We start from the raw sequence: 24,791 nt of genomic DNA, 5'->3' as shown, positions 1-24,791 counted from the left end.
GGGCTTCTGCTCAGCAAGGCTTCTAACTGGCCATTGGAGATTTGATTGGCTATGTAGATTTTTAAAAATGTTTCTTTGGCGGCAGCTGTCACCACAGCACAAAGGTCTTCACTGTGTGATTGAAGGAAAGGTACAGCAACCATTTTGTGCCCACACCCACCACGTGTCAGAATTCCACAGGCTGAAAAAGATTGGGGATCTCTGCCCTAAGCTAAGTTTCCTCCCTTCTGATTCCATTGCAGTCAATGGGCGTAGAAGAGTATAACTCTGTTTAGGATTGCACTGCTACTCAGCAGAAATTACTTTGAGAATGGAGGAAAGGAGAAATTTTGTTGGCATCAGAGATAATCTTACTTGGGAGAGAAGTCCTTTTGGAAAAATATAGCTGGTTTGGTTGGAAGACTATAATGGTATATGTATGTATCCATGTACATCCATGTACATGTACATCCATGTATGTATCCATATGCCCAAATCTAGAGAGCCAAACATATTACTGCTTGTTAACTAGATTATCAACAGAGAAGGAGAAGAATTGGTTTTTATATGCCGATTTTCTCTACCTTTTAAGGAGAATCAAACTGGCTTACAATCTCCTTCTCTTCCTCTCCCCACAACAGACGCCTTGCGAAGTAGGTGAGGCTGAGAGAGCTTGAAGAGAACTGTGACTAGCCCAAGGTCACCCAGCTGGCTTCATGTGTAAGAGTGGGGAAACCAACCTGGTGCACCAGATTAGAGTCCACCACTCATGTGGAGGAGTGGGGAATCAAACCCAGTTCTCCAGATTAGAGTCCACCACTCTTTACCACCACACCACGCTGGGATGAAGAATGAAAGGGGGACTGCATAAAGATCTGTGTTGGATCCAGACTAAATCAGGCATTTCCACCAATTCCCCCTTCCACTGCAGACCCTCCTCATGTCCTTCCTCAGACCTCCCCCCAAAATGTAGCATTCTCTATGCTCCAAATCTATGCCATTAAACCATACTAGTCCTCCTATGTCAAATATGCACTAAACATTTTGAAAACTTCCCTGCAGTTTTGTTTTCTTACCAATGTTCCGCGTAGTGTGCTGCAGCTATCTGACAAGACCAAATTTTTATTTTGCATAGTATTTAACACAAAGGGAGCATTCCTAAGTAAGTCTATGAACAAATATTGCTATTTTATCCAGTGGAGCTTACTCCTGGGAAAGTGTCTTTAAGATTACAGCCAAAATCTCTTAAGTATTGAAGTTGTATAGTTTTGAATGCCCAAAGTGCATTTTAAGCAAAATATGTTAAATGGAGCTTCCAATCGTAAATTGTTTCCAAATGCCATTGTAGTAAAAAAAAAAAAAAAAAAAATGCTAGCTCTATAAATCACAATCAAACTGCTCTGGGATATATGTGGAATCTATGATGCGTACACATGTCAACATATCCAAGGGCCACTTTGTTGTATTCTAGCCTTGGGAGAAGAGTTATGCCTGTGTAAAACAATCAGCATTCTCTGACTGACAGAAGACAATGGAAGAATGAATGTGCAAGTCTCAGTGTATACACTGGAGTCAAGTCGATGCACACAAAGCAAGATACACCTCTTTGCCTTATATACACTGGAGTGCAAGTCTCAGTGTATACACTGAATGAAGAGCTTTGACTTAGTTAAGATGCAGAAAATGGCCTATTGCCTTGCGCTATATAGTTTGTGCCATGAACGGTTCTGTTGCATTATTTACTTGGCCATTATGGCTAAAGGTGAAGGTGGTGACAAAAAGTGCAATCGAGTCACAGTCAACTTATGTCTACCCTGTAGGATCAAAAGGTGAACAGAGGTGGTTTGCCGTCGCTTGCCTCTGTATAGCAACCCTTGACTTCCTTGGGGGGGGGGTCTCCCATCCGAGTACTAACGACATCCGATCTTGCTGAACTTCCAAGAAAAGACTGGGCTAGCCTGGACCAAGCACGTAATCTGAACTCATTTTTTTATTTTAAAAGTTATTTATTCATGAATATTTATCATATCTTAATCATATTTATCATATCTTAATCCCATGCTTCCTTCACAGAAATGACACTGATCTTCCCTTCTCCATTTTATCTTCACAACAACTCTCATGTGGTAATTTAGGCTGAGAGTGTGTGATTGGCCCAAGATGTGCTTCACAGCTGAATAGGGTTCAAGCGCCAAACAATTACCCTGAACATTTACCTAGCACTTTCGAAATGTTTCAAATAGATCAGGCTGGACTAAAAGTTTCCAACCATTCGTAGAAGGAATCTGTGAGCAGAAGGGCGAAGCCACAGTTTAAATCCGGCCCATTATACTTCTGGGGAAAAACAACCCTGTGAGGTAGGTCAGTATTATCCCCATACTGTAGATGCATGGGATGGGAGAGGGGGGAAAATGAAAGAGAGAGTGGCTTGCCTACGCCCATTTAGTGCATTCTTGGAAGAGAAGACATTTGAACAGAGGACTTCCTGATTTGCAGCTCAGTCTCTTAGTCACTGCAGTAACTAAATACTGGGTAACCTGAGCCATTTCAAATTACTTGGGAGTGGGGGGGGGAGTAGCATAAAGCCAAATTAACCCCCCGCCAAAAAACTCTATATGCATGAACTTCCACATGGGGATGCATAATCTATGTAGTGATGTGTGGTTGCACCTGGATCGGTGACTGGAAATCTGTTTTCACGCATGAACTGCATATTCACTAGACTGGAGAGGGGAAAAGTGCAAATTGGCATAAGCTGTGTATACAAGTATGCATATAAAACCCACAGGCCTTGATGCAGACATGTGCATGCACAGCAGTCGACTCCCCAAACACTCCTGCACATGCCTAATCTCCCATGAGAAAGTTAATGCACTATCACAGTTACTAGATTTTAGAGGAGTCCCTTTTGACAAAAAAAAGCCCCTCCGGTAATTAACGGTATCATAGCTTAGAGCCATCGGTGTAAGCAGGCAGTTCCTAATGCTAGCCCACTGCAAACTGTTTATATCTCGGGGTCAGGACCTTAGTGAAGCTTAATTATTGTTACAAACAACCTAAAAACTAAATTGTGCTGTGGACGATAATAATATATCATTCGGTCTACTGCAGAAACATCCTGCCTTTACAACTTTATATGTACATGAAACTCTGCTCGAAAGATGCTGCTTGCGCCTCTGAAGAAAAAATAAACCACCAATGAATTTTCATGTTCAGTTCCCACTCTTGCAGCTGTGTGCTTAAGTGGACAGTCAATGGAATTCAACATCTCCTTCCTACCCGAAAATTTGTTATCACCCCGAAACGGACTGAAATAGCAACAATTAAACAGAACAATACAAGCAGAAGATCGAGCTCCTGTCCTGTAAGAGCAATCTATATATGGAATCTTGCTGCTTCCATGTATGTATCACTTTCTACAATAGGGTCTGGATATGCAAATGAAGACAGGAAACTGAAGGGGAAATCTGCGTGACAGGAGCAATGATGGACATAAATTAGCACTATCTCCACTGAATGGCCACCTGCTTGAGAAGAGGGGACTGAATAGAGCCCCATAGGCTTCCTCTCTTCCAAACAGGTGATGATGAAGAAGAGGTGGTTTTTATACCCTGCTTTTCTCTACCTTACAGTTACCTTCCCTTCTCCCCTCACAATAGGCACCTTGTGAGGTAGGTGAGGCTGAGAGAGTTCTGAGAGAACTGTGACTAGCCCAAGGTCACCCAGCAGGCTTCATGAGGAGGAGCGGGGAATCAAACCTGGTTCTCCAGATTAGAGTCCACCACTCTTAATCATTACACCACGTTGGCTTTCCTGATCTGTACCATAACAGATGGTCAACTATTCAGGGAAGGAAGACAGGTTCCAATTCTTGCACACAGCCAACTCTTGAACATGACATTATTTGGATAAGGGGCACAGAATTTACAGGGAAAATCCAAGTTGTAACAAAAATGTTTACCTGTTGAAAACAACCCTATCAAAGTACTTTGTGCATATTTAACAGCGGGTTACACAAAATACCTCTAGGAAGTTCCGGAGCTTTATTATACTGTAGCACCAGAAGCAGGTTTGTTACTTGGGCAACCAACATTGCAGCAAAAACTCACAGAAAAACCAATTAAAAAAACTCAAGTTAATTTTGAAAGTGTTTGAAACATTTTGAGCGAAAATTTAGATGGGCATAAAACATAAGTCACATAATTGTTTGCATACAAGCAACCAAACTGACCTACAAAACAAAAAGGTGTTTTAAAAAGTTATTTAAATAAAACTTGCAGAATTCTCTTCTCCCCACACATACATATTTTTGTTTTAGGTACTATGTTAGAGTTCTTTCATTCACTGCTATCGCTTTCATCATGAAAATCAATATTGTCATCGGTATCGTCATCTGAGAAGTTGAATTCGGGGAACCCCAGTGCCATGTTGATTTTCTTCCCTTTCCTCATAGATGTGGTTTTGGAAGAATTCTTTTTGGCTTGCATATTTATCTGCATCCCAGAATTCGGGGCGGATCCTGCTTGGTTTATAGAGAAGACATCCCCAAAGCCCTTCATCAAGTTGTTCAGACTCTGGTTCATGCCCGCTAACTCCCCGTTACTCGTTGAAGTGATCTGACATGACATCTCTGCACTGTTTGATTCCTCTGTTTTAGATTCAAAGTAAGACTCCTCAGACAATCTTGCGGCAAAAGGGAAGCAGAACTAGTAAAAAAGGAAAGGAAGGACAGAGGGGGAAAAAAAGGAAAGTTAGAAACAATGTAAAATCCAGGCTAAAGACACCACCAGATTAGTTAGCAATAAATAGAAAGTAAAATTATTAGTGAGTCTAAATGTACAGGCCAAGTAAGAATTAACTAAGACTTGGCTGAGTTATTTTTTAAAAAAAATCGAAGACAGCATAACCACCACCAATGAATGTGCAAGAAACCATAAGCAGCCCAGAGCTTTCTAGCTGAAAATTTAAGCTTCGTACTGTACAAGAGAAAATATTTCATAACATTACTGGGTTCAGTCCAAAGATTCACATCTGCTAAGTGAGGAATCTTCCCCCAATGGACATTCTACACTTAACAGAAGGAAAACACTGACCCAGCTTAAGAATGCACTTCATTTGATCAAAATATCCAAAACACAATTGCAAACACAATTGTGTTCTGTTTGCATGAACTTAAAACTACTGTTTAAAAATTTCAAAAGCTAGTCTTGGAAGAAATATTTGACAGAACGTCAACAAACTAGAACCCACTGTGGAACGTACTCTAGGTTAGGTTTGCTTATGTGCTTGTGTGAATGTCAGGTGGATTTCACTGGAAGTAGACGCCAATCCTTACCTTAATCATAGTGCTAACAAATTGTGTCTGTAGAAGTTTACAACTGGGGGGAATTCAGTGATAAAGGTACTTGGATCCCTGATCTACAGCAATATAGCTGCAATGTGCACAAAGAATGCCTGAGAGAATGGAGGTTCTCTCCTTCCCATAAATACTGTGGATTGCATTACAATGATCCCAGGTAGATCAGGACAAACTTGCTTCAACGTGGCAAGTACCCCATGCCACAAAGGCACAATACAGATTGCACAAAGAGCTTAATGCCCTTGCCCGCTCTGTCAGTAGCTTCCAGACTGCCTGAACGCCAGCTGACCCATATCATACACCACTCAAGACGTTACAGCCACGAGGTACACACAACTCTCATTCCATGGAGGTTGCCCTCCATGATGAGATTGGCCCTCATATTGATGGTGGTAGGGAGGAGCTTGCAAGAGGTTTAAAGGTCACATCAGATCTTACATGCCACCCCAACACAAATTTGTTTCTGCATGTATGCCTACACACATGTAATGGTGTACACATATGCAAGTGCTACATATACTTTGTGTGTGCCCATTAAAAACATTAACATCTGAGCATCAGGGAGGTTTACAAGATATGACTACCAAAGAAAACTACTCAACTAAGAATCATTTCAGCTTTTGCCTTTTAAAATGAGCTACTGCTTGAAAAAGAACTTTTGGCAGTACATTCAGCAATCCCCTCCCCCCCAAAAACAGAAGAAGAATCTGGAGTATTGTAACATGCTTTAGGGCATATAGACCAAACACACGGTTATTCTGGGTTAAATCTCTAGGAAGCTAGGCTTCCTATAACACATCTGTCACACACAAAAACATAGTTTCCAATCCCCAGAGATCAGGTTAAATGGATTCCTCCTTTATCCAATCTGCCTTTTCAATCAATCTAAATAAACATATGCAGAGGCCAATCTAATTAAGTTGCCTGGCTGCATTCAATTAAAAACAGATAAATATTGTATTGAAAACCTAGTTATACTGCTGGAACTCGATCACAAATAAATCATTTGGTAAAGACCAAAACACAGTGGGAAGACACAGGGCTGGTAAAACCAAAGGGCTGAATCTGAAGGTCATTTCTGGCCAGAGTGTGTGTGGGAGTTAACCCCCCCCCCCATTTTTGTTCAGGGTTCCCGTCTCCCAAGACCAGCATTTTTGGGTCTTCAGTGGCCGGCAGCAGGAGAGGAAAGCAGGAAAGTCCCATTCTGTCAATGGAAAATGACTTCTGAATTCAACCCAAAGTCTGGGAACATTATGTGTGTATGTGTGTTAAGTGCCGTCAAGTCACTTCAGACTCATGGCGACCCTATGAATCAATGTCCTTCAAAATTTCCTATCCTTAACAGCCTTGCTCTTGTAAACTGAGGGCTGTGGCTTCCTTTATAGAGTCAATCCATCTCTTGTTGGGTCTTCCTCTTTTTCTGCTGTCTTCCACTTTTCCTAGCATGATTGTCTTTTCCAGTGACTCTTGTCTTCTCATAATGTGAACAAAGTACGACAGCCTCAGTTTAGTCATTTTAGCTTCTAGGGTCAATTCAGGCTTGATTTGATCTGGGAATATTATGCAGAGTTTTATATGAAGGCTCTAAGACACGACATCACACTGGGAAAAATGAAAAGTTATTTTTCCAGGAACATACATTGTATCTCTAACAGTAAACGGCTTATAATGTCTTTTCTTTCTTCTGTGGTGCGTTTTTTTCCACCGGCTCTCAACTCACCTTCAATTCAGTAACTCCTTTGCCTCCCTATAATTAGGCTTGAAATGTTGCAAAATCAAGGGGGAAGGAAATAAAAGTGAGCTGGCAAACTTTAAGGGATTTCATTCTTATCCTTCAAGGCAGAAACAGCTGTGTTTCCCCAAGAAGGACAAGCCAGGAAAGAATACCGGGTGAAGATAGGATTGGTAACCCCGAGGACAACAGATGGAAGTACAGATACAGGAAGGCTCATCTGGAACCAGGAGCTGCTGCTCAGCGATGTGACACTCATGCCCAGTGATGGAAGACCAGGCATGCAATCCTTATATAGCCAGCTCTGGATTCCAGAGCAGTTATTTACAACTATAAGCCCCTTGGCGCAGAGTGGTAGCCTGCAGTACTGCAGTCAAAGCTCTGCTCGCGACCTGAGTTCGATCCTGACAGAAGTTGGTTTCAGGTAGCTGGCTTCCACCCTTCCATCCTTCCGAGGTCGGTAAATTGAGTACCCAGCTTGCTGGGGGTAAAGGGAAGATGACTGGGGAAGGCACTGGCAAACCACCCCGTAAACACAGTCTGCCTAGTAAACGTTGGGATGTGACGTCACCCCATGGGTTACAACAGCCAAAATATGTGACAAACATCATAAAGTGCGCTTATAACACCTTTGTGGGAGTTTGCTCCCATGCACCAAGCCATGTGTTTGAAATATATTGCTCTATTGCTCAGGTATTGCATGTGAACTGAAAGCTGCCCAATTTTTTTTACAGGATGCGTATGTAAATGTGTGTTTGCAGTGGCACAGGGAAACAATGTCAGGGAAATCGTATGGCAAGGTACTTTCCACAAATGGCTGACAGCAGGATGGGGCTTCCGGCACAGTTGCACTGGAAGTGGCCACTATTTGCATGGACTAAGAGGGAAGTGTTTCCATAACTTAACAAAAAAAAAACACCCATTTGAATTGTCCTCCTTTCAATTCCCATGTTGATGTTGCCACAATGCTCGAACAATGGCAGAGCAGGTGTTGTGCAGCTGCCACTGAGTCCCCTTAAACTTGACAACTCTCTGCTTAGCATGTCTCCATCTGCTTCCAGTTCCTGACATAAGTTGTATGAACTAATTTGGGCATATTAATATAATCTCTTCCTCTTTTCTCCCCCACTTCAGATAAGAGACCGTTGCCCAAACTGATAACAGAGCTGCGTTCCAAAGCTAAAATTACCAAACTGCCATTGAAATGGCGACAGTCACACTGAAGCAGAAGTACAATTTGATTGCAGCTTTCCCCCACACAGCATTGAGCTTGCTGCCACAAAGGGAAACTCAGTTCATGTGAAATGCCAAAGCATGGTTTGGTCCTCTGTGAATGAGCCTCGGGCTTCTGCAGCGCCCCTTTCCTTCGCACACCACAAGTGAATTAGACGCTTCCACTTTAGCACCAACCATAGTTTTCCATTACATCTAAACAAGTATGCTATGGCTTGCACTTTCCCTCCAATCCAAACCAGGATTGCAAACCCATCGCATCTAAATGGAGAAGAAAGTCTGTTTGTGTAGCACCAAACAGTGTATTAATCTACACTAAAGGAATCCCAGAGCCCATGTTCACAATGGTTCTGTTATCGGTCTTCCATCTTTACTGGCTTGTATCTAACCCTTTGTGTATGGAAGGCACACAGAGCTTTCCCGTGTTCTCCTGCTTTTCTGCAGCCCCTTTCAACCCTTGGAAAGGTCATTTCTGAGGCTTTGAGACCTACTTGGAGCAACAGCTGTGTGGGTTGGGGGAGGGCTGGAGTGAGGAGGAATGAAATGAAATTGTCCCTCCCCTTAGCAGAGATGCACTTGTGGAAGAGGGAGGAGGGGGTGATTTTACCCCTTAGACCCTCTTCAGTCTAAGCCAGCAACCTGTATGGTTCTTCTTCCATGTGTACTGGGAGTCTGAAGAGGCTGCCAGAATGAAGTGTAATGCAGGGAATCTCTACATTCAGTGCACAGATGGTTGGATACTGGCTTCTATTTCTTGGGGGGGGGGCAGAACATTCCAATGCAGAAGTGCTCCAGTCTAAATCCATGAGTTTAAACTGGAGAAATACTGTAGAGGATTGCAAGTGTGCTAAGAGAAACAGCAGTCCCAGTGTAACCAGAAAATAGAAATAATTCCAGATTGCTCAGATTAGAGTTGGTGAGATTCACCTCTCTCTGCTTGGAAGCATATGTACGGGCAACCCTTTGTCCTTACCATTGCTGAAAGATTTATATTACAACACTGGAGAGATAAATGCCCACCTCCAGTTATCTAACAGGTTGAGGACCTTGCAACTTTATTAACATTTTAACATATGGCATGTAGACAATTGCACATGGGCATATTTTTAGAAATATGAAAACATTTCATAGATGCTTATCTGTATATTAGAAATGTGAAAACATTTTATAGATGCTTATCTGTATACTTGCCTCTACTGTTGTTATAATTTGTTATATTTTCTATTTATTTCTGTTTAGGGCAATTAAAATGAATAAAAAAACCCTTTGTCCTTGATGTCCTTGCAGTCTTAGGCTGGCCGGTAATTACTTAGTGGTGATGGAAAGGCTCTCTTTATCATTCCTTCACATTTTCCATGTCTGAAGCATGCTTTGAACAATATAGCAATGTCAAAACATGTGAAATCATCCTGCTCTTTTGTTAGCTGGCCTAGCCCTGTACACTACATTGGACATTCAGACCACTGGCTGCGGCCTAGTCTTCAGGAAGTAGGTGACTGAAACCATCATTTCAATCTCTCACAGCCTCTTTAAAAATGGCTCAAAAATTATCTTCCATAGAGCTTAAAGCTGCGGTTAACTCCGATGACGGTACTTTGTTTTAGACAACTCACACAAATTCTTTTCATTTCCCCACTTCCGCATCAATATCTATACTTCATGGGAAGCTTGGCAAATTGACAACAGTGTCTCTTATTAGTGTTTGATATTGTCTGCTTGTGGCCCTGCCATTTTACGGAGAAACAAAATGTGCTAGGTGCTTTCACTGTCAATATGTAAGGTTCAGGTATTCTCCAACTGTTTTCAGATTCATAACTTCATATGAAGAGAGAGATAGTAACTCATCACATTGCCATATCAAACAACTGGTGTGAGATAGCTTCTCCTATGGAATCCAACCAGACAAAGAATTTTGGAACTTTAACTTCAAAAATCTATGGCCCCTTTCAAACTGCCCTCATAAACCATTCGAGCAGCCAGCTGATAACAGATTTTTTGTGTAATTTCCGACTCAACCGTTTTGGCTCCCAGCTGCTAATGGATTTTTAAAAACCTTTTCAGACAAAGCTGCTTGTGTCCCATTGGCATCCTGGGCTCAGCCGTTTTTTAATGAAAACGGTTTACTCCTGTTTGCAGTTCTTCCTTGCGCTTCTGAACCGCTGAAGGGTGCTGTTTCAAATGTCTGGAGTGCTTCCGAAAGGACTGCTCCCCCCCCCACTTTTTTAGCAGCGTGTTCTTTTTTGGCATTTTTTTTTAACCGTTCTAAGATTAGTGCTAAGGAGCCCCGTGGCGCAGTACTGCAGCCCAAGCTCTGCTCACGACCGAGTTCGATCCCGACGGAAGTTGGTTTCAGGTAGCCGGCTCAAGGTTGACTCAGCCTTCCATCCTTCCGAGGTCAGTAGAATGAGTACCCAGCTTGCTGGGGGTAAAGGGAAGATGACTGGGGAAGGCACTGGCATACCACCCCAAAAACAAAAGTCTTCCTAATAAATGTCGGGATGTGATGTCACCCCATGGGTCAGGAATGACCCGGGTGCTTGCACAGGGGACCTTTACCTTTTGAAGATTAGTGCTGTAGCGCTGTCTCACCATAGCAACCCAGTGCATCTGAATGCTGGTGATATGGCAATTTAGTGCTATATCACCAGCATTTGGATGCATTGGATTGCTATGCTGGATTGCTATAGCATTATAGCACTAATCTTAGAACTTTCAACAACAAAAAACTCTGAAAGAGAACACGCCAGTAAAAAGGAGAGGGGAGTGTGGCACTGTTTGAAATTGCCCGAGCGTTTTAGAGATGGCTCATAGATGGACTGAAATGAGCTGTATGAAAATCCTGTCCCTGTATTGCTTTACTCAGAATTGGACCTACAACAGATAACATCTGATTTAGAATGGTAATCTGAAAGGGGACTCTGTTTGTCCCTCATCTGGAAAGCAAAATATCTTGAATGAAGGGCAGGTTTTACCTGTCACTTAGCTCCATCCAAGAATGGAGCTCTTTACTTTGTCCCATGGAAAATACTGGCAGCCAGTGGCAACTGAGCAGACCACAATTTGTATAACCTTGCCATTTCAGTAGTACAGCAACTTAATTTTGCTTCTTGTCCATGCTACAAAGTGATGAGACAGATCCTGGCCACTGGCTTTAATTTTTAGATCTACACAGGTGACATATAGCTCTCTCCTCTCCACTATTCCCCATCTTTGGATTTCAGCTTGTGTGTATGATATGGGTCAAACTTGCTACTTCAGACTGCACATAAGCCTTCTATGACTGATCAGTCCTCCATATACAAAATGTCTACCAGACAGAAAAGTAAATATTAAGAAGGTATCTAGCATAGTCTTGTGCACAACAAGCTAGTTTTTTGCATTAATAATGGAGAAATATTATTCGACCAGAGTTTCTAACTGCAATCTCAAGCAGTCAAATCCAGAACCAATAAGAATCTAACCAAAACACATGATAAACCAGGGAGATTATCCTGTCCTTGCCCATCCAAACCTCTCCAGGAGGATAGGTATGTTTAGTCTAGTTGAAAATTTTGATAAATCTGAAAGATCTGCAGGATACATGGCCATTTTAAAAATTACTATTCACTTGGATTTCCCTATCATTTTAGGAGGTCCTTATTTCAAACAATATTTTACTACCCTCAATCATATGGAGTTCACAAAGGAAGTTTCATAAGAAAAAGAAGAATTCCCCAACATCAGGTTATTCATTTACTTCAAATTTACTCCCATCTTTATGAACAAGACTTCTTATCAACAAGCATCCATGGAGTGTGTCTGTGACCTTCATCATAGCCACAAATCGAGGATTCATTTTGTTTATATATAAGATCTGAAGCTGCTTTCTTACAGAGCAACAAAATAAAATAACACCATAAAAGAAAACCATGCAGGAAACAGCAAGACTTTTTCATTATTCAAAAATCTGATGGAAGCTCTTTCAGCCATTCATGTAAGAACTTTTCTATCCTCTGCATTATTTTAATCTTCTCTTCTGATGCAAACCATTTGCTTACAACAGGATAATATGGTCAACATCCTATAGAAAGCTCATGCTCTCTAAATATTAAAAAAAAAGTAAAAGGTGCAACTGAATTTCCTTAATGCTACAGAAAGGAAGTTTATGCTAAACACAATAGACCATAGCACAAACACCTTCCTTCAGCAAAGCCAGCCAGTGAAAAGGACGAGCGATAAGCAAGCACAGCATAAAAATCCCTAGCCTCGCTTGTGGAAAAGATCGGCTCATTAGGAACGTGTTTCATGCTGTGAACCATGTAGGTGATGGCCCATATCTTAGCTACTGGATCTTTGCAGACATTAAAGGCAGCTTAGCAGCTACCTACTGGGAACACTGAGCACCTTGCTTCTGGGAAACACTTGTGCTTCATTATTATACTCTACTACATGTTCACAGCTGGAGTACACATGCCGTGTCATTCACAGAGATGCCATTAAACTGTGCCTCAAAAAGAAGGTGCAAAAAAAAAAAAAAACCAGTGAACAAACCAGAATCATTACTTATATTTTTTTAAAGTCATTTTAATGTATATTTCTAAAGTGAATCGTAAAAGGGCAGCATACTGAAACAAATGCAATAATGACTTGTACATTTCAAATGGACGTTGTAATTTAATTTTCTTTCTACTGGGGAAGAGCAAAGGCAATTAGCCAATCATTTGGGCTGAAGTCAAATACTAATGCAAGTCAGAAGGCTTACATTTTGCCTTGCATCAGACATTCACAAATGCTAAGAAAATTCTGTTCTGCTAAAAATCCGTGGCCAATACTTGCAGTCATCTTGGGGGCATATAATGTAACTGCAAACATTCACAATTACATAGAAAATGTGACATATTTTCCCCTTCTTTCTTTCAACAAGAAAACAAACGAATGTACTTTTTAACTGTACCCTGCACATAACCACCAATATCTCCTACATATGTGATGGCTTTGATTTTTACTGGCTTAGATCTCCTGGAGGTTTTCTGTTGGTGGAAGGATTTGTGCTTGCTGAATGCAACTTTCTCACCTTCCACGTTCTCCTGCAGCAGCCTGAAATCCCATTCCTGGGGGCAGGGGGGGGCTGACCCTCAGCAACAAGATTGTGTGCGGGGGTGGGGGAGGGAGCATTTCAGGCTGCTGTGGGAGGGGGAAGGCAAGAAAGTTGCCCTCCACAGGCACACATCCCTCTGCCCACTGAAAACCTCCAGGGGATCTAAGCCACTGTGTTCCCAGTGCCCCCATGGCAATTATCACTGGCATAGATCCTGATCTAGACTACCTGTAGGGGCCGGCCCTGTCCACTATAAAACCAATAACAATGTAACTGCATTATTTAGAACAGAACCCTATCTTTTAAAAATATCTATGTTCTTTTTGCAGACCATTTTAAAGGTTAGCCGTGATAGTCTGCAGTAGAACAGCTGGATTCAAGTCCAGTAGCACCTTAAGAGACTGACAAGATTTTCGGGGTATGAGGTTTTGTGAGTCAAGGCTATCTACCAGAATCAACCACTGTTTTTGGAAATGAGGAACCCACAAAAGAGCATATGGACGCATAACACTGATGCGTTTTGAAAGCTAAGCAGATCACAACAGCCTGGGCGTGGTCCTACCTGGAGCTCCCAGGCTGTCTTCCATTTAGTTATCTGCCACTTGAAGAAAGAGTGGGACAGACGCACAATCAATAACAGAAATCCTACGCCTTATTACAACGGCAGACTTTGAAGAAAGTAAATGGCAATGATTCAGCATCTTGTTACCAAAGGAGGAAAGCTCTGAAACCCACACGGAGCAAAGTTACACGCCGGGGCTTCATTTGATTCCATGCAGGGACGCCAATCTGATTTGTGCCCTCTTTGCCACATATGGCTGCTCTTCCTCCCAGCAAGAAAAAAACTGGTGGATTTTTGCAAATTGAGACATATGCAGCAACCAAAACATTAAGCTAGGATTTTGTAAGCATATAGTTAGCATTACAGTACGAAACATTTTAAAAAGTGGTCCGCAGCAGACCAAAGTTTTAAGAATCACTGATCTAAAAGAGTGGGTTGGCTCTCTTACTCACACGTACCAAGACATCTCTGCTGTCAATCCCCACCCCAGGGATATTCGCCTGTTTCCTTCTGGCACTGTTTTGCACTAGCCAGTGAAGACTCTTTTGTTTCACCTGGCATTCCCTCTGTAATTTCTCCTCTCTGCCCTATGTCTTTATTCGATGTCTATGTTTTCAACTGATGTCTCCCAGTTTTCATATAGATGTAGTTCAGTTTTGGTTTTTGATTTATTTTATAATGTGCTCCTATACTACTTGCTAGCTGCTTTGGTGTCCCTTATATAAATCTTCTAAATAAATAAATAACAAATTATGGAAAGAACCATATGGACTTGTGAGTCTTCACCTCCAACAGCCAGAAGTAAAAAAAGATGAGTTCTTTGGCTTGAATCCAAAGTACCACAAGTATAGCTCTACAGTGTTCCTGCTTCCTCACTTCCACTGAGGTCCCCTCCCTAGACATTGTCTCCATGGTTCAGGGGACACCCAGGAACAGCACTGAAAGCAATGGGAGAGGGTTGCAGTGGGAGGAAGGGAACTGTCAAAAATTGACTGCTTCCACCAGCAGAGAAGGATCTTTGGATGCACCATTTTGCCTTCATAATGGAGAAAATGCAATTTGTTGCGTTCATGTACATAATTCACATAGGCTATAGCCACAGTTCTATAAGAATCCAAAGAAAGTGCCATCATGTCACAGCCAACTCATCCTGACCCCCATAGGATCTTCAAGGCAAGAGACATTCAGAGGTAGTTTGCCATTGCCTGTCTCTATGTAGTGACCCTGGACTTCCTTAGTGATTTCCCATCCAAATACTAACCAGGGTCGACCCTGCTTAGCTTCTGAGATCTAACAAGCCAAAGGCTAGCCTGGGCCATCCAGGTCAGGGCTGCAATTACATGGACCTAAAGGAACTGTACAGCTGCTTCTCTCAAACAGCAGTTGCAACGAGCTTCATGATAAACCACTTTTGAAACCAAAAGGCAGTTTCAGAAGCTGAGTGTGATGGAACAGGTCCACTGAAAGAAAAGACATACAAAAATCCCACGGGAAATCACAATCCACTGGATATGCCCAGACCTGGATGGCCCAGGCTAGCTTGATCACAGCAGATCTTGGAAGCTAAGCAGGGTCGGCACAGGTTAGTATTAGGATAGGGGAAAGAAGTCCAGGGTCACTATGCAGAGACAGACAATGGCAAACCACCTCTGAACATCTCTTGCCTTGAAACCCCTACAGGTCACCATAAGTTGGTTGTAACTTGAAAGCACTTTCCATCACCACCACTTTCCACCACCGGGTATGTCTAAAAAGTTATACTTTGGATTCTGGCCTCTGCTAGAATTTCAAATTCTTCTGTGATGAACAGAGTATGCTTGTAGGTACTTACAGGGGTGTTGGATTGTTCAGTTAGTTTCTGCTCCCACATCCTCAAACGCCTCTCTCGTTCTTTTAATTCTTGCTCCTTACAGCTCAGGTCACGTTCCAGTTTCTTTAGCCTCTCTAAGGTGGCCTCTATTTCACATCTGCACAGAGAGACAATTTGTTAAGTCGTGTCTTCTCCTGACAAGTACAAATTGTTCATAAAATTTTCCACATGAATATTAATTAAATGTGAAAGGGTGTAAAGTACAATGGTAACTCAAGCAGGACATTTAATTACCATGAAGAGAAAGCCTTTTCGAGCCATACACACAACAGAAAACGTTCATACTATACAATAATCCCAAAAATGTTCACCTTGATAACCCGAACGAAGTTAAATCCCCAGTCTTCTTTTTAAAGTATAATTAATGTACACATGTAGGAGAACAAAGCAAGAATGGGGCATACCATTTCAAAATACACATGGGAAAAACTATTTTTTTTAATACTCCACCACATTATAAACAGGATGTGGAATGGAACCGTATAGCTCAACCTCATCAGATCTTGGAAGCTAACTGGAGTCAGTACATGCATGGGAGACCACCAAGGAAGCCTCTGCCGAGGAAAGCAATGGCAAACCACCTCTGCTTCTCACTTGCCTTGAAAGCCCCTTGCCGAGGTCGCCATAAGTCAACTGCGACTTGACAGTACTTTATACAGACAGTATAAACATTCCAAAAATAGAACATGCTTTCTTGGCATGCTAGTTTTCTATCTGCAGCAAGGTTTGTTTTTTTAATTTAAACATGAGGGGGAATTCAAAAGTGGCATCTCACACCTATACTCACAGTCAATTCTACTACCTCATCTGTTGATCGAGGGTTGGCAAACAGGAGGTGTGTGGAAGAATATGGAGGCAAATCGCCAAGTTCCCATCGTTTACAGAGTGACCTAGTTAGTGTAGCTACTAATTTGTGTATAGTTTTATTCTCATTGGCCTCAAATTCAAGTCTTATAGACATTTATTTAGGAGTAAGCTCCATCAGCCCTGATCTGGATGACCCCTGATCTGGATGACCCAGGCTAGCCCAATGCCATCCGATCTAAGAAGCTAAGCAGAGTATGACTTGGTTAGTACTTGGATAGGAAGTCAGGGTTGCTACACAGAGGTAGGCAATAGCAAACCACTGCTGTCCATCTCTTGTCTTGAAAACCTTACAGGGTTGCCATACCTTACAGGGTCATCAGGAATGACTTGACGGCAATGTCCACCACCGCCAAGCTCCTCTGATCGCAGTGAAACTTACTTCCAGGTGAATACGTGTAACGACTGGGCTATCAAAGTCCTACTGAAATTGACGGAACACATTCATGGGATCACCTTTGCCATATTTACAGTGAACTGAAGTTTCCATGGAAATTTTTTCGACTATCTTTCTTAAGGGCAGGTGCGTTGTAAGCCATTTTGAAATTTATGGCTAGGCTACAATGGCAGTATACTGATTTTTTAAAAACAAAAATAATTTAGAATAATGTCTTTTGGTGCTGGAACCAAAGGGTGCACAGAATAAAAACCGGTAGCAATTTAGGGATGAATGAGTCAAGGATTTTAGCAGGCTTGGCCTTTAAAAAGTTATGGCTTCACATAACATGAGTTCCTTTATAAGGAAAAGTGATAAAACTGAACCCCTCAATGATATTGTTTCTAAATCTCATTTTAACGGTCTAGTACATAGTAGCATTTAAGTAGGACTTTTTGCTATTGTTGAATAAGGAACCTCTCTCCTGGTTTTTAACACTAAGGCCACCCTGCCTCTTTAGATGGTCAGGCCACAAGAATTTTTTTTGCCTCAATCTCTCTATTGCTTAGGCAGAAAAGATGCCTGAAGAAAAGTGTCACGACTCAACGTCAATCCGCTGCCAAGATCATGTTGTGCCTGAATTATATGCCTGACACCAGAATGACCTGCAACTGTTAACAGGAACCACTCTGGCCAAAAAAAAAATGTCAAAGGTGTTTGACATGCAATAGGTCCCATTAGCCAAATCCCAGATTTGGCAAGTAAAATAAAGCAGTTTATTTAACAATGTGTCATGCACTCCACCACAATTCGATAAAGGCCTAACAGCGTTATGAGAGCCATGAAGCCACCACAGTTCCATGCTTCTTTGGCTTTTCTTCTTTGTACTTTCTGGGAAAACACAAGATGTGACAAAGCCAACGGCCAATAATGCAAATCTAGGGCAGGGTACACGGTGCAATAGTGTCACAGCAGATGTTTGGCTTAATTTGTACAGTGATATTATGTTGAAAAGAGGAAAGTTATGTATAGTGGGGGCAGTTGTGCAGCTTTTGAAGCATCCCGTTAAGGTCTACACCTGCAAGGACTTCAAACTAAGGTGATTTCACCAAAATATCACCAAACTGACCTATCTTGGTGTAACAATTTTGAAGCTTGTACCAATTAAGCCTTTCAGCTCTTCAAAAATCGAATGCATTGGGGTAAGAATTTCACTCCCATGTTTTGAACTGTAACATTACCGGTCGGTGTACTTGAGCAAGAGTGACTGTGTGATGTAGTGGTTAAGAGCGGTGGACTCTAATCTGGAAAATCGGGTTTGATTTCCCACTCCTCCACACAAGCGGCGGACTCTAATCTGGTGAACTGGGTTGGTTTCCCCACTCTTACACATGAAGCCAGCTGGGTGACCGTGGGCTAGTCACAGTTCTCTTCGAGCTCTCTTAGCCTCACCTACATCACAAGGTGTCTGTTGTGGGGAGAGGAAGGGAAGGAGATTGTAAGCTGGTTTGATTCTCCTTAAAAGGTAGAGAAAAATCAGCATATAAAAATCAACTCTTCTTCTTGATTCCTGCTCCACATTGCAGTTCCCACGCTGAATGGTACCTTTTTCACGAAGGTTTCCTGGCCCTCAGGGAAACTTGGGCACAGAGGGGAAGGGCCATGTCTCTGAGGTGGGGCCCCTGTTCAGCATGAGGAAAATCCTGCAGTCGGTTCCCACATCTTCCATTAAAAGGTAACTGAAGTTGCTAAGGAATGAGAGGGACTTCCTCCTGTGCCAGCTCTACTTGCTATCCACAGGTTCAAACCAAGTAACACTACAGTCTCATGCAAATGAGCCCAACACAAAGATACCAGTTGTCTTTATTTGTGTTACTTCTGTGTATTTATCCATTTAAAAATCTTTTTTTTAAATGCTGTATCCTTTTAAATAAATTTCTGCCCTAGGAAAGTCTTGGTAACAACAGCTTTCTATATGTCAAACTCATACTGTGTACGTACTATAATTATCTCCCTTCATTAGGCAAAAACTTCTTTATAATAAAAGGTCAGACTCTGAAAAACAGCTGCATTCTAAAAAAAAAAAAGTATAATAAAACAATGTAATTAAAGTGAAGGCTCCCGTACATTGCCCGGTTAATGAGTCTGTTACTCCATAAGTTTCACGATTTGCATATAACATTACTGGTCATGTGTACTGTTTATTTCAGTAATCCTGCAGATTAATATTCCTTGCTTGTTTTTCCATGACCTGACTTGCTCTACTTTCTCAGACAATGTATAATGGCTTCCAATGAATAAAGATGGAAAGCTGACTAATTAGTATTTGTACCTTTATATTGTCTTCCTGTTAAATGAAGTAGCAGTATCCTAGAGAACACAAGCAAAAGGACTTCGAAAACATATTAAGCTTTTTTACTCAGACAGGGATTTGAATAAAGATGAATAAACATTGTGGGTTGTTGTTGTTTTTTGGAGGGGAGGGAGAATTTATTATTATTGATATTTTGTATATGGAATGTTTTAAAAGGGTTGGAAGCTGGCCTGAATCCCTCGGTGATAGGCAAGGTTCAAATTAAAACAAATAAAATGAGGAACCAAGAGAACAATTCCAAATAGGTATACGTTATCAGAACTCATCAATGATCTGTTTTGATAGCATTTGTCCAGTTTTTGAAAGAAAGGCTGAAAAAAATTCACAGCTTGTTTCCAGTTCATCAGATATATTAAATATGTTCACAACAGATGTACTTTATTAAATATGTATGTTAGGGACACTAATAACCTTGCATTTTAAAGGACTGCCTGATTCTAAAGCATCTGGACTGCATACCATACCCCCCCAAATTAGTTCAGATCTTCAGGCATATTTGAGATACTGACAATCATAAATATGAAAATGTAATATTTGAGTTTTGTGCCAGAGGGTCTCTTCTCAAACTTAAATATTACTTGCAATCGAACTAAATCTAAACCACAGCATGTATCCAACCATTCTTTGCATAGGCTGTTACTGCACTTTGTATTCCCAGCGATGTATTAAGAATTTGAAAATGTTATAAAAAATACTGTTCGCACTTTGTTTGGCCCCTTTAGCTGTGAAGACATCTTCCAGCCATTTATTAGCCGTGGTATCCAAAAACCCTTTTAAAGCGATGTTTTTTATAACATTTTCAAACTCTTACTACATCGCTTGGAATACAAAGTGCGGTAACCCCCATAGAATATGAGTTTCCTGCATTTTCCTCTGTTTCTCAGTCTTCCTGTTCAGCAAAATCTTATGGACATTCTGCCATGCTGGTAGGGAGATTTTAAAAGATCCCAAACTCAGAAAGATTATGTTTGCGCTCAATGGGGGAGGTGGAAACCACAGAGCACATGCTTCTGAGATGTCCACATTACAAGGAGGACAGATCAAAATATCTTCAGCCAGTGTTTGTTGGATTTCTCGATGAATCTGATGCGGCTAAATTGGAATATCTGTTTTCCGATAAAAACCACTGGGGTACACAAGTAGCTAAATTCTGTCTTGGGATATGTAAGACATGGGGGAATGGTACTAAAGCTGATGCAGGGTCTTAAACCCATTTGACCAGTTCAAATGATCATGTTGCCTTTTTTCATTGTATTGAGCCATTGTTGTTTAATGATGTTTTAACTTTGTAATACTGGTCAATGTCCGCAATATACATTGTCCACTGAGGAAAGGGGTTGATTTTATCCCTTTGCCTCTCTTCAACCCACCAACCTATGATCTTCCTTGGGGTCAAACGGGGCTGCAGGGATGGAGAGGAATGTGGGGAAAGTCCGTGTGCCTACCGTGCACGTGTGGTTGCATCCATGCCAATGAAACTCAAAATGCAGACCACTCCAAGAACTCTGAAGCATTCTCATGTTCTAGTTCAAAACCACTAGGCTGAAGAGTTGTTCTCTCAAATCTCAACGATGTCCTCCAAATAGAACTTGTGGCAGGAAATTCTAAAATTCATGTTTTTGTCCTCGGCATTTCTCCCCAAAAAGGCAAATTAGGTCCGGCCAATCACCATAGCGGTGTTGTGCCATAAGCAATGGCTTTGCATGCTGCCACTGCTCTGCTTCTAGAACTGGTGGTCATGGTTTACGCTGGCACCATTTTACCAGCTCATACTGTGAAGCACAGCAATGTCTAGTTCATGCTGATCTATAATGCCACAATCTGAGACAGTACAACAGCACAGCAGATCTGGGGACACATACTAAATTCATTTCCTGGTGCTGAAGTTCATAGAATCAGGCTGTCAGGCTCCCCCCTCCCCCAAGTTTAAATTGCATTCAGATATCCCTAAAAAGAAAATCTTCCATTGTTAAAGAGAGGCTTGTTGCTTAAAGCTCATAAGCTGGATCTTAACTATCACCAGTGGAATGAAGCAGACAGAACATGACTTTTCAACATCCCTACACCTACTGAAGCACACTGAGCCCCCTGAAATACTTCTCTGAGTGGGGTGTGTGTGTGTCAAAAAAACCTCAGGTACAGAATTTGGGGCAAAAGGGGAAGAGGGAAATAAGTGAAAATAATCAACTCCTCTTCTGCCATGATTAACCTTAAAGGTAAAGGTAGTCCCCTGTGCAAGCATCAGGTCATTCCTGACCCATGGGGTGATGTCACATCACGACGTTTACTAGGCAGACTATGTTTACGGGGCGGTTTGCCAGTGCCTTCCCCAGGCATCTTCCCTTTACCCCAGCAAGCTGGGTACTCATTTTACCAACCTCAGAATGCTGGAAGGCTGAATCAACCTTGAGCTGGCTACCTGAAACCGACTTCAGTCGAGATCGAACTCAGGTCATGAGCAGAACTTTGACTGCAGTACTGCAGCTTACCACTCTGTGCCACGGGGCTCTTTGATTAACCTTCAGTATAGACTATTTCAATGTACCCTTCACAGGGCTGCCCTTGAAGACAGTGTGGAAACTGTATATGGTTTAAAAAAAATGCACTGGAGCCAGCCAAATGGCACATATAATGCCTTTCCTAAATTTTTTGTAGAAGTGCTGGTTTGTTTCCAAACTCCATTCAAATTCAGACAAATGCATAGAGGATAACTCCTTTATGAGGTATTATCCACAATGGCTAAGTGAACCGTTGATATTAAGAGATAAACAGTCTGTGAATGCCAGTCGCTGGGGGGCAACAGCAGGAGGAATCGATTGCCTTCTTGCTCAGCTTGTAGGTTTCCCCGAGGAAGCTGGTGGATCACTCTGACAAACAGCATTATGGACTACACAGCCCCTTGCCTTGGTGAGATCCAGCAGAGCTTTCCTGATGTTCTTAAGACTTTAGCAACCCATTGCAAAAGTTTCCCTGGCACAAAAGATGCATTGTTTCAGCTTGGAAAGGTATATATTTCGAAGCTCAACAAAAGGCTACAAAATCCTACGTCCATTTGCCAGGATCTAAATTTCACTGAACTCTGTGGGATTTACTTCCAATTATGGAAGTATACTTAGGATTAGGCTGACAATTAAGCTTGATTTGAATGAAACTCTTTTTTTTAAAAAAAATTAAACTTTGATTTCTTCGTGCCTTTGTATCAAATTTCCACCTTCCCTAATGCAGTTCTCCGTTTCAATCAGGAGATGGCGCAATGCAATACGCTCTTAGTGCTGCGCTGCAGTTGGTTACTTATATGCTCTGCTGAGTCAGTGGAAGAATGTCAGTTCTAAAACAAGCTATTTATACTCCTGTCATGTGACCTGGCTCCAACTTCCTACCATGTGCTCACTTTTTCCACCCATGCAATAAAATTCTCTTCTTATCAGTGCACTTTAGAAATCCTCTTAAGTTCAGGAAGTCTGTTTTGATAAACCTCATTTTGTCTTTATTGAAAACAATCCTTAACAACTTCAAAACCTATACTTTTCTTAGGTGTTTCTCTTCCCCTTTTGCTTCTTTGAAGAGAGGCAGGCACGTAACTAGACTGTGTTCCCCCATCTACCTGGCTAATGGCCAAAGATTCTTAATTTAGACTACTGCAAAGATCGTCTGGTTACCATCCCCAGCTTGTACAGCTCTGTTTTCATTAGACCTCTAAAACAAACTAAGCCGAGCTGTTTTGTATTTTGGAAATATATGGCAGAGGATGAGCATCTGCATAAGTGAGAGTCAGAAACCCTTTTAGAATGGCATGAACCACTTATGAATTTTGTCAATGCAGGGTATAAAATGCAAGACTCAGTGCACTTCAGATTACTATCTACGTGCACACAGGCATCTGTGCCCACATTTACCAGGACCTAGCAACAAAGAGGCTGCAATCCACTGGCTGATAGTCATAGCATGTATTGCAGGATATAGGCTACTTGATAACCAACCCACCCACTCCCTCTGTGTATTGTACTTGGGCTCACCAGTCAGGCAGCAGGGGTACACATGTGCAGCTGGGCGAACACTTCCAAAACAAATGCAATATTTTATGTGGCCAAGACTGCATAAGGGTGCTAACTTCTCAACAAAGTGTTGTGTTGCTTTTTGCTATCAAGTCACATCTACCTTATGGCGACCCCTGGTGGGGTTTTCAAGGCAAGAGAAGTTCAGAGGTGGTTTGTCATTGCCTGACTCCATGTCACGTCCCTAGTCTTCCTTGGAGGTCTCCCATCCAAATACTTGCCAGGGTCAGCCCTGCTTAGCTACTGAGATCTAATGAGATCAGGCTAGCCTGGGCTATCCCGGTTCGGAATGTTATACTGCCAGTGAATGAACAAGTGAATGGGCTCAGGGCTGCTACATTTCCCCCAAAAAATGAATTTAGTTCCGATCTTTTTAACCATGCACAGAAGTGGAGGTCAAATGGGACAGTTCTCCTGAATGTCACGGACCCCCATCCCCACCCCCAGGGAACAATGTGGGAAAACATCTCAAGGAAGTCCACAAAATCAAGGACATGCCACTTGTACTAATGGGAGTATCTTCTTCTCACTCCAGGGGACCTTTCAATCTAACTCATGAAGCTTCCAACAGCAGCGTATAAAGACACGATTATTATAAAGGCACAATGAACAATGGCAAATGCAATCCACAATCATTGTCAGTATACAGTGCTAAAAATCACAGCGACAAATAATACCAAAAATACAAATATACGGTAGTAGAATTTGTGCAAGTCGCACCCCAATTGACCAGCTGTACTGTTGTGTCATTCTATTTGTGATGTTGCACTTCCTTAGTTGGCATTCTCCTTAACCACTATGTGCTGACACACTGCGTAGATGTGTGTTTAGCTCTGCACAGGATTGTGGTCTAACTCTAATCTGGAGAGCCCAGTTTGATTCCCCACTCCTCCACATGAGCGGTGGACTCTAGTCTGGTGAACCGGGTTGGTTTCCCCACTCCTACACATGAAGCCTGCCGGGTGACCTTGGGCTAGTCTCTCTGAACTCTCTCAGCCCCACCCACCTCACAAGGTATCTGTTGTGGGGAGAGGAAGGGAAGAAGACTGTAAACTGGTCTGAGTCTCCTTAAAAGGTAGAGACAATCGGGGTATAAAAACCAACTCTTCTCCTTCTTCTTAGTTTTAGACTAACAATGTCATTGTGGAAAAAAATCCACGTCTTAAAACCAAGTGCTTCTTATGAATACCCTTGTGGTTCACTTTTATCTCAAGCAATAGACGTTACATCTTCCATTACAGAAGTACTGCTTAACAATAAAAGTGTGACGAAACACACACTTTCATATTCAGTCATCAAATTCCAGTGTT

The 24,791-nt window shown here is 41.9% G+C and overlaps 1 protein-coding gene across 2 annotated transcripts in view; it reads right to left on the bottom strand.

Annotated features, from left to right (window-relative positions):
- MAP3K20 (mitogen-activated protein kinase kinase kinase 20) overlaps nucleotides 1-24,791 on the bottom strand; it is a 107,642-nt gene that overhangs the window by 27,218 nt on the left and 55,633 nt on the right. The window contains exons 10-11 of one of the 2 annotated variants that reach the window (XM_056861459.1): nucleotides 15,774-15,909; nucleotides 4,314-4,685 (exon numbers count right to left, since the gene is read on the bottom strand). In XM_056861459.1, the coding sequence (XP_056717437.1) occupies nucleotides 4,317-4,685; nucleotides 15,774-15,909 (505 nt within the window). In that variant the 3' untranslated portion in view covers nucleotides 4,314-4,316. Of the gene's footprint in view, nucleotides 1-4,313; nucleotides 4,686-15,773; nucleotides 15,910-24,791 lie in introns of those variants that run through there. The other variant, XM_056861460.1, reaches the window with a different exon arrangement.

The sequence above is a fragment of the Euleptes europaea genome, chromosome 15 (genome assembly GCF_029931775.1).
Source record: "Euleptes europaea isolate rEulEur1 chromosome 15, rEulEur1.hap1, whole genome shotgun sequence".
Taxonomy (NCBI): Eukaryota; Metazoa; Chordata; class Lepidosauria; order Squamata; family Sphaerodactylidae; genus Euleptes; species Euleptes europaea.
This window is presented reverse-complemented; position numbering and strand designations above follow the sequence as displayed.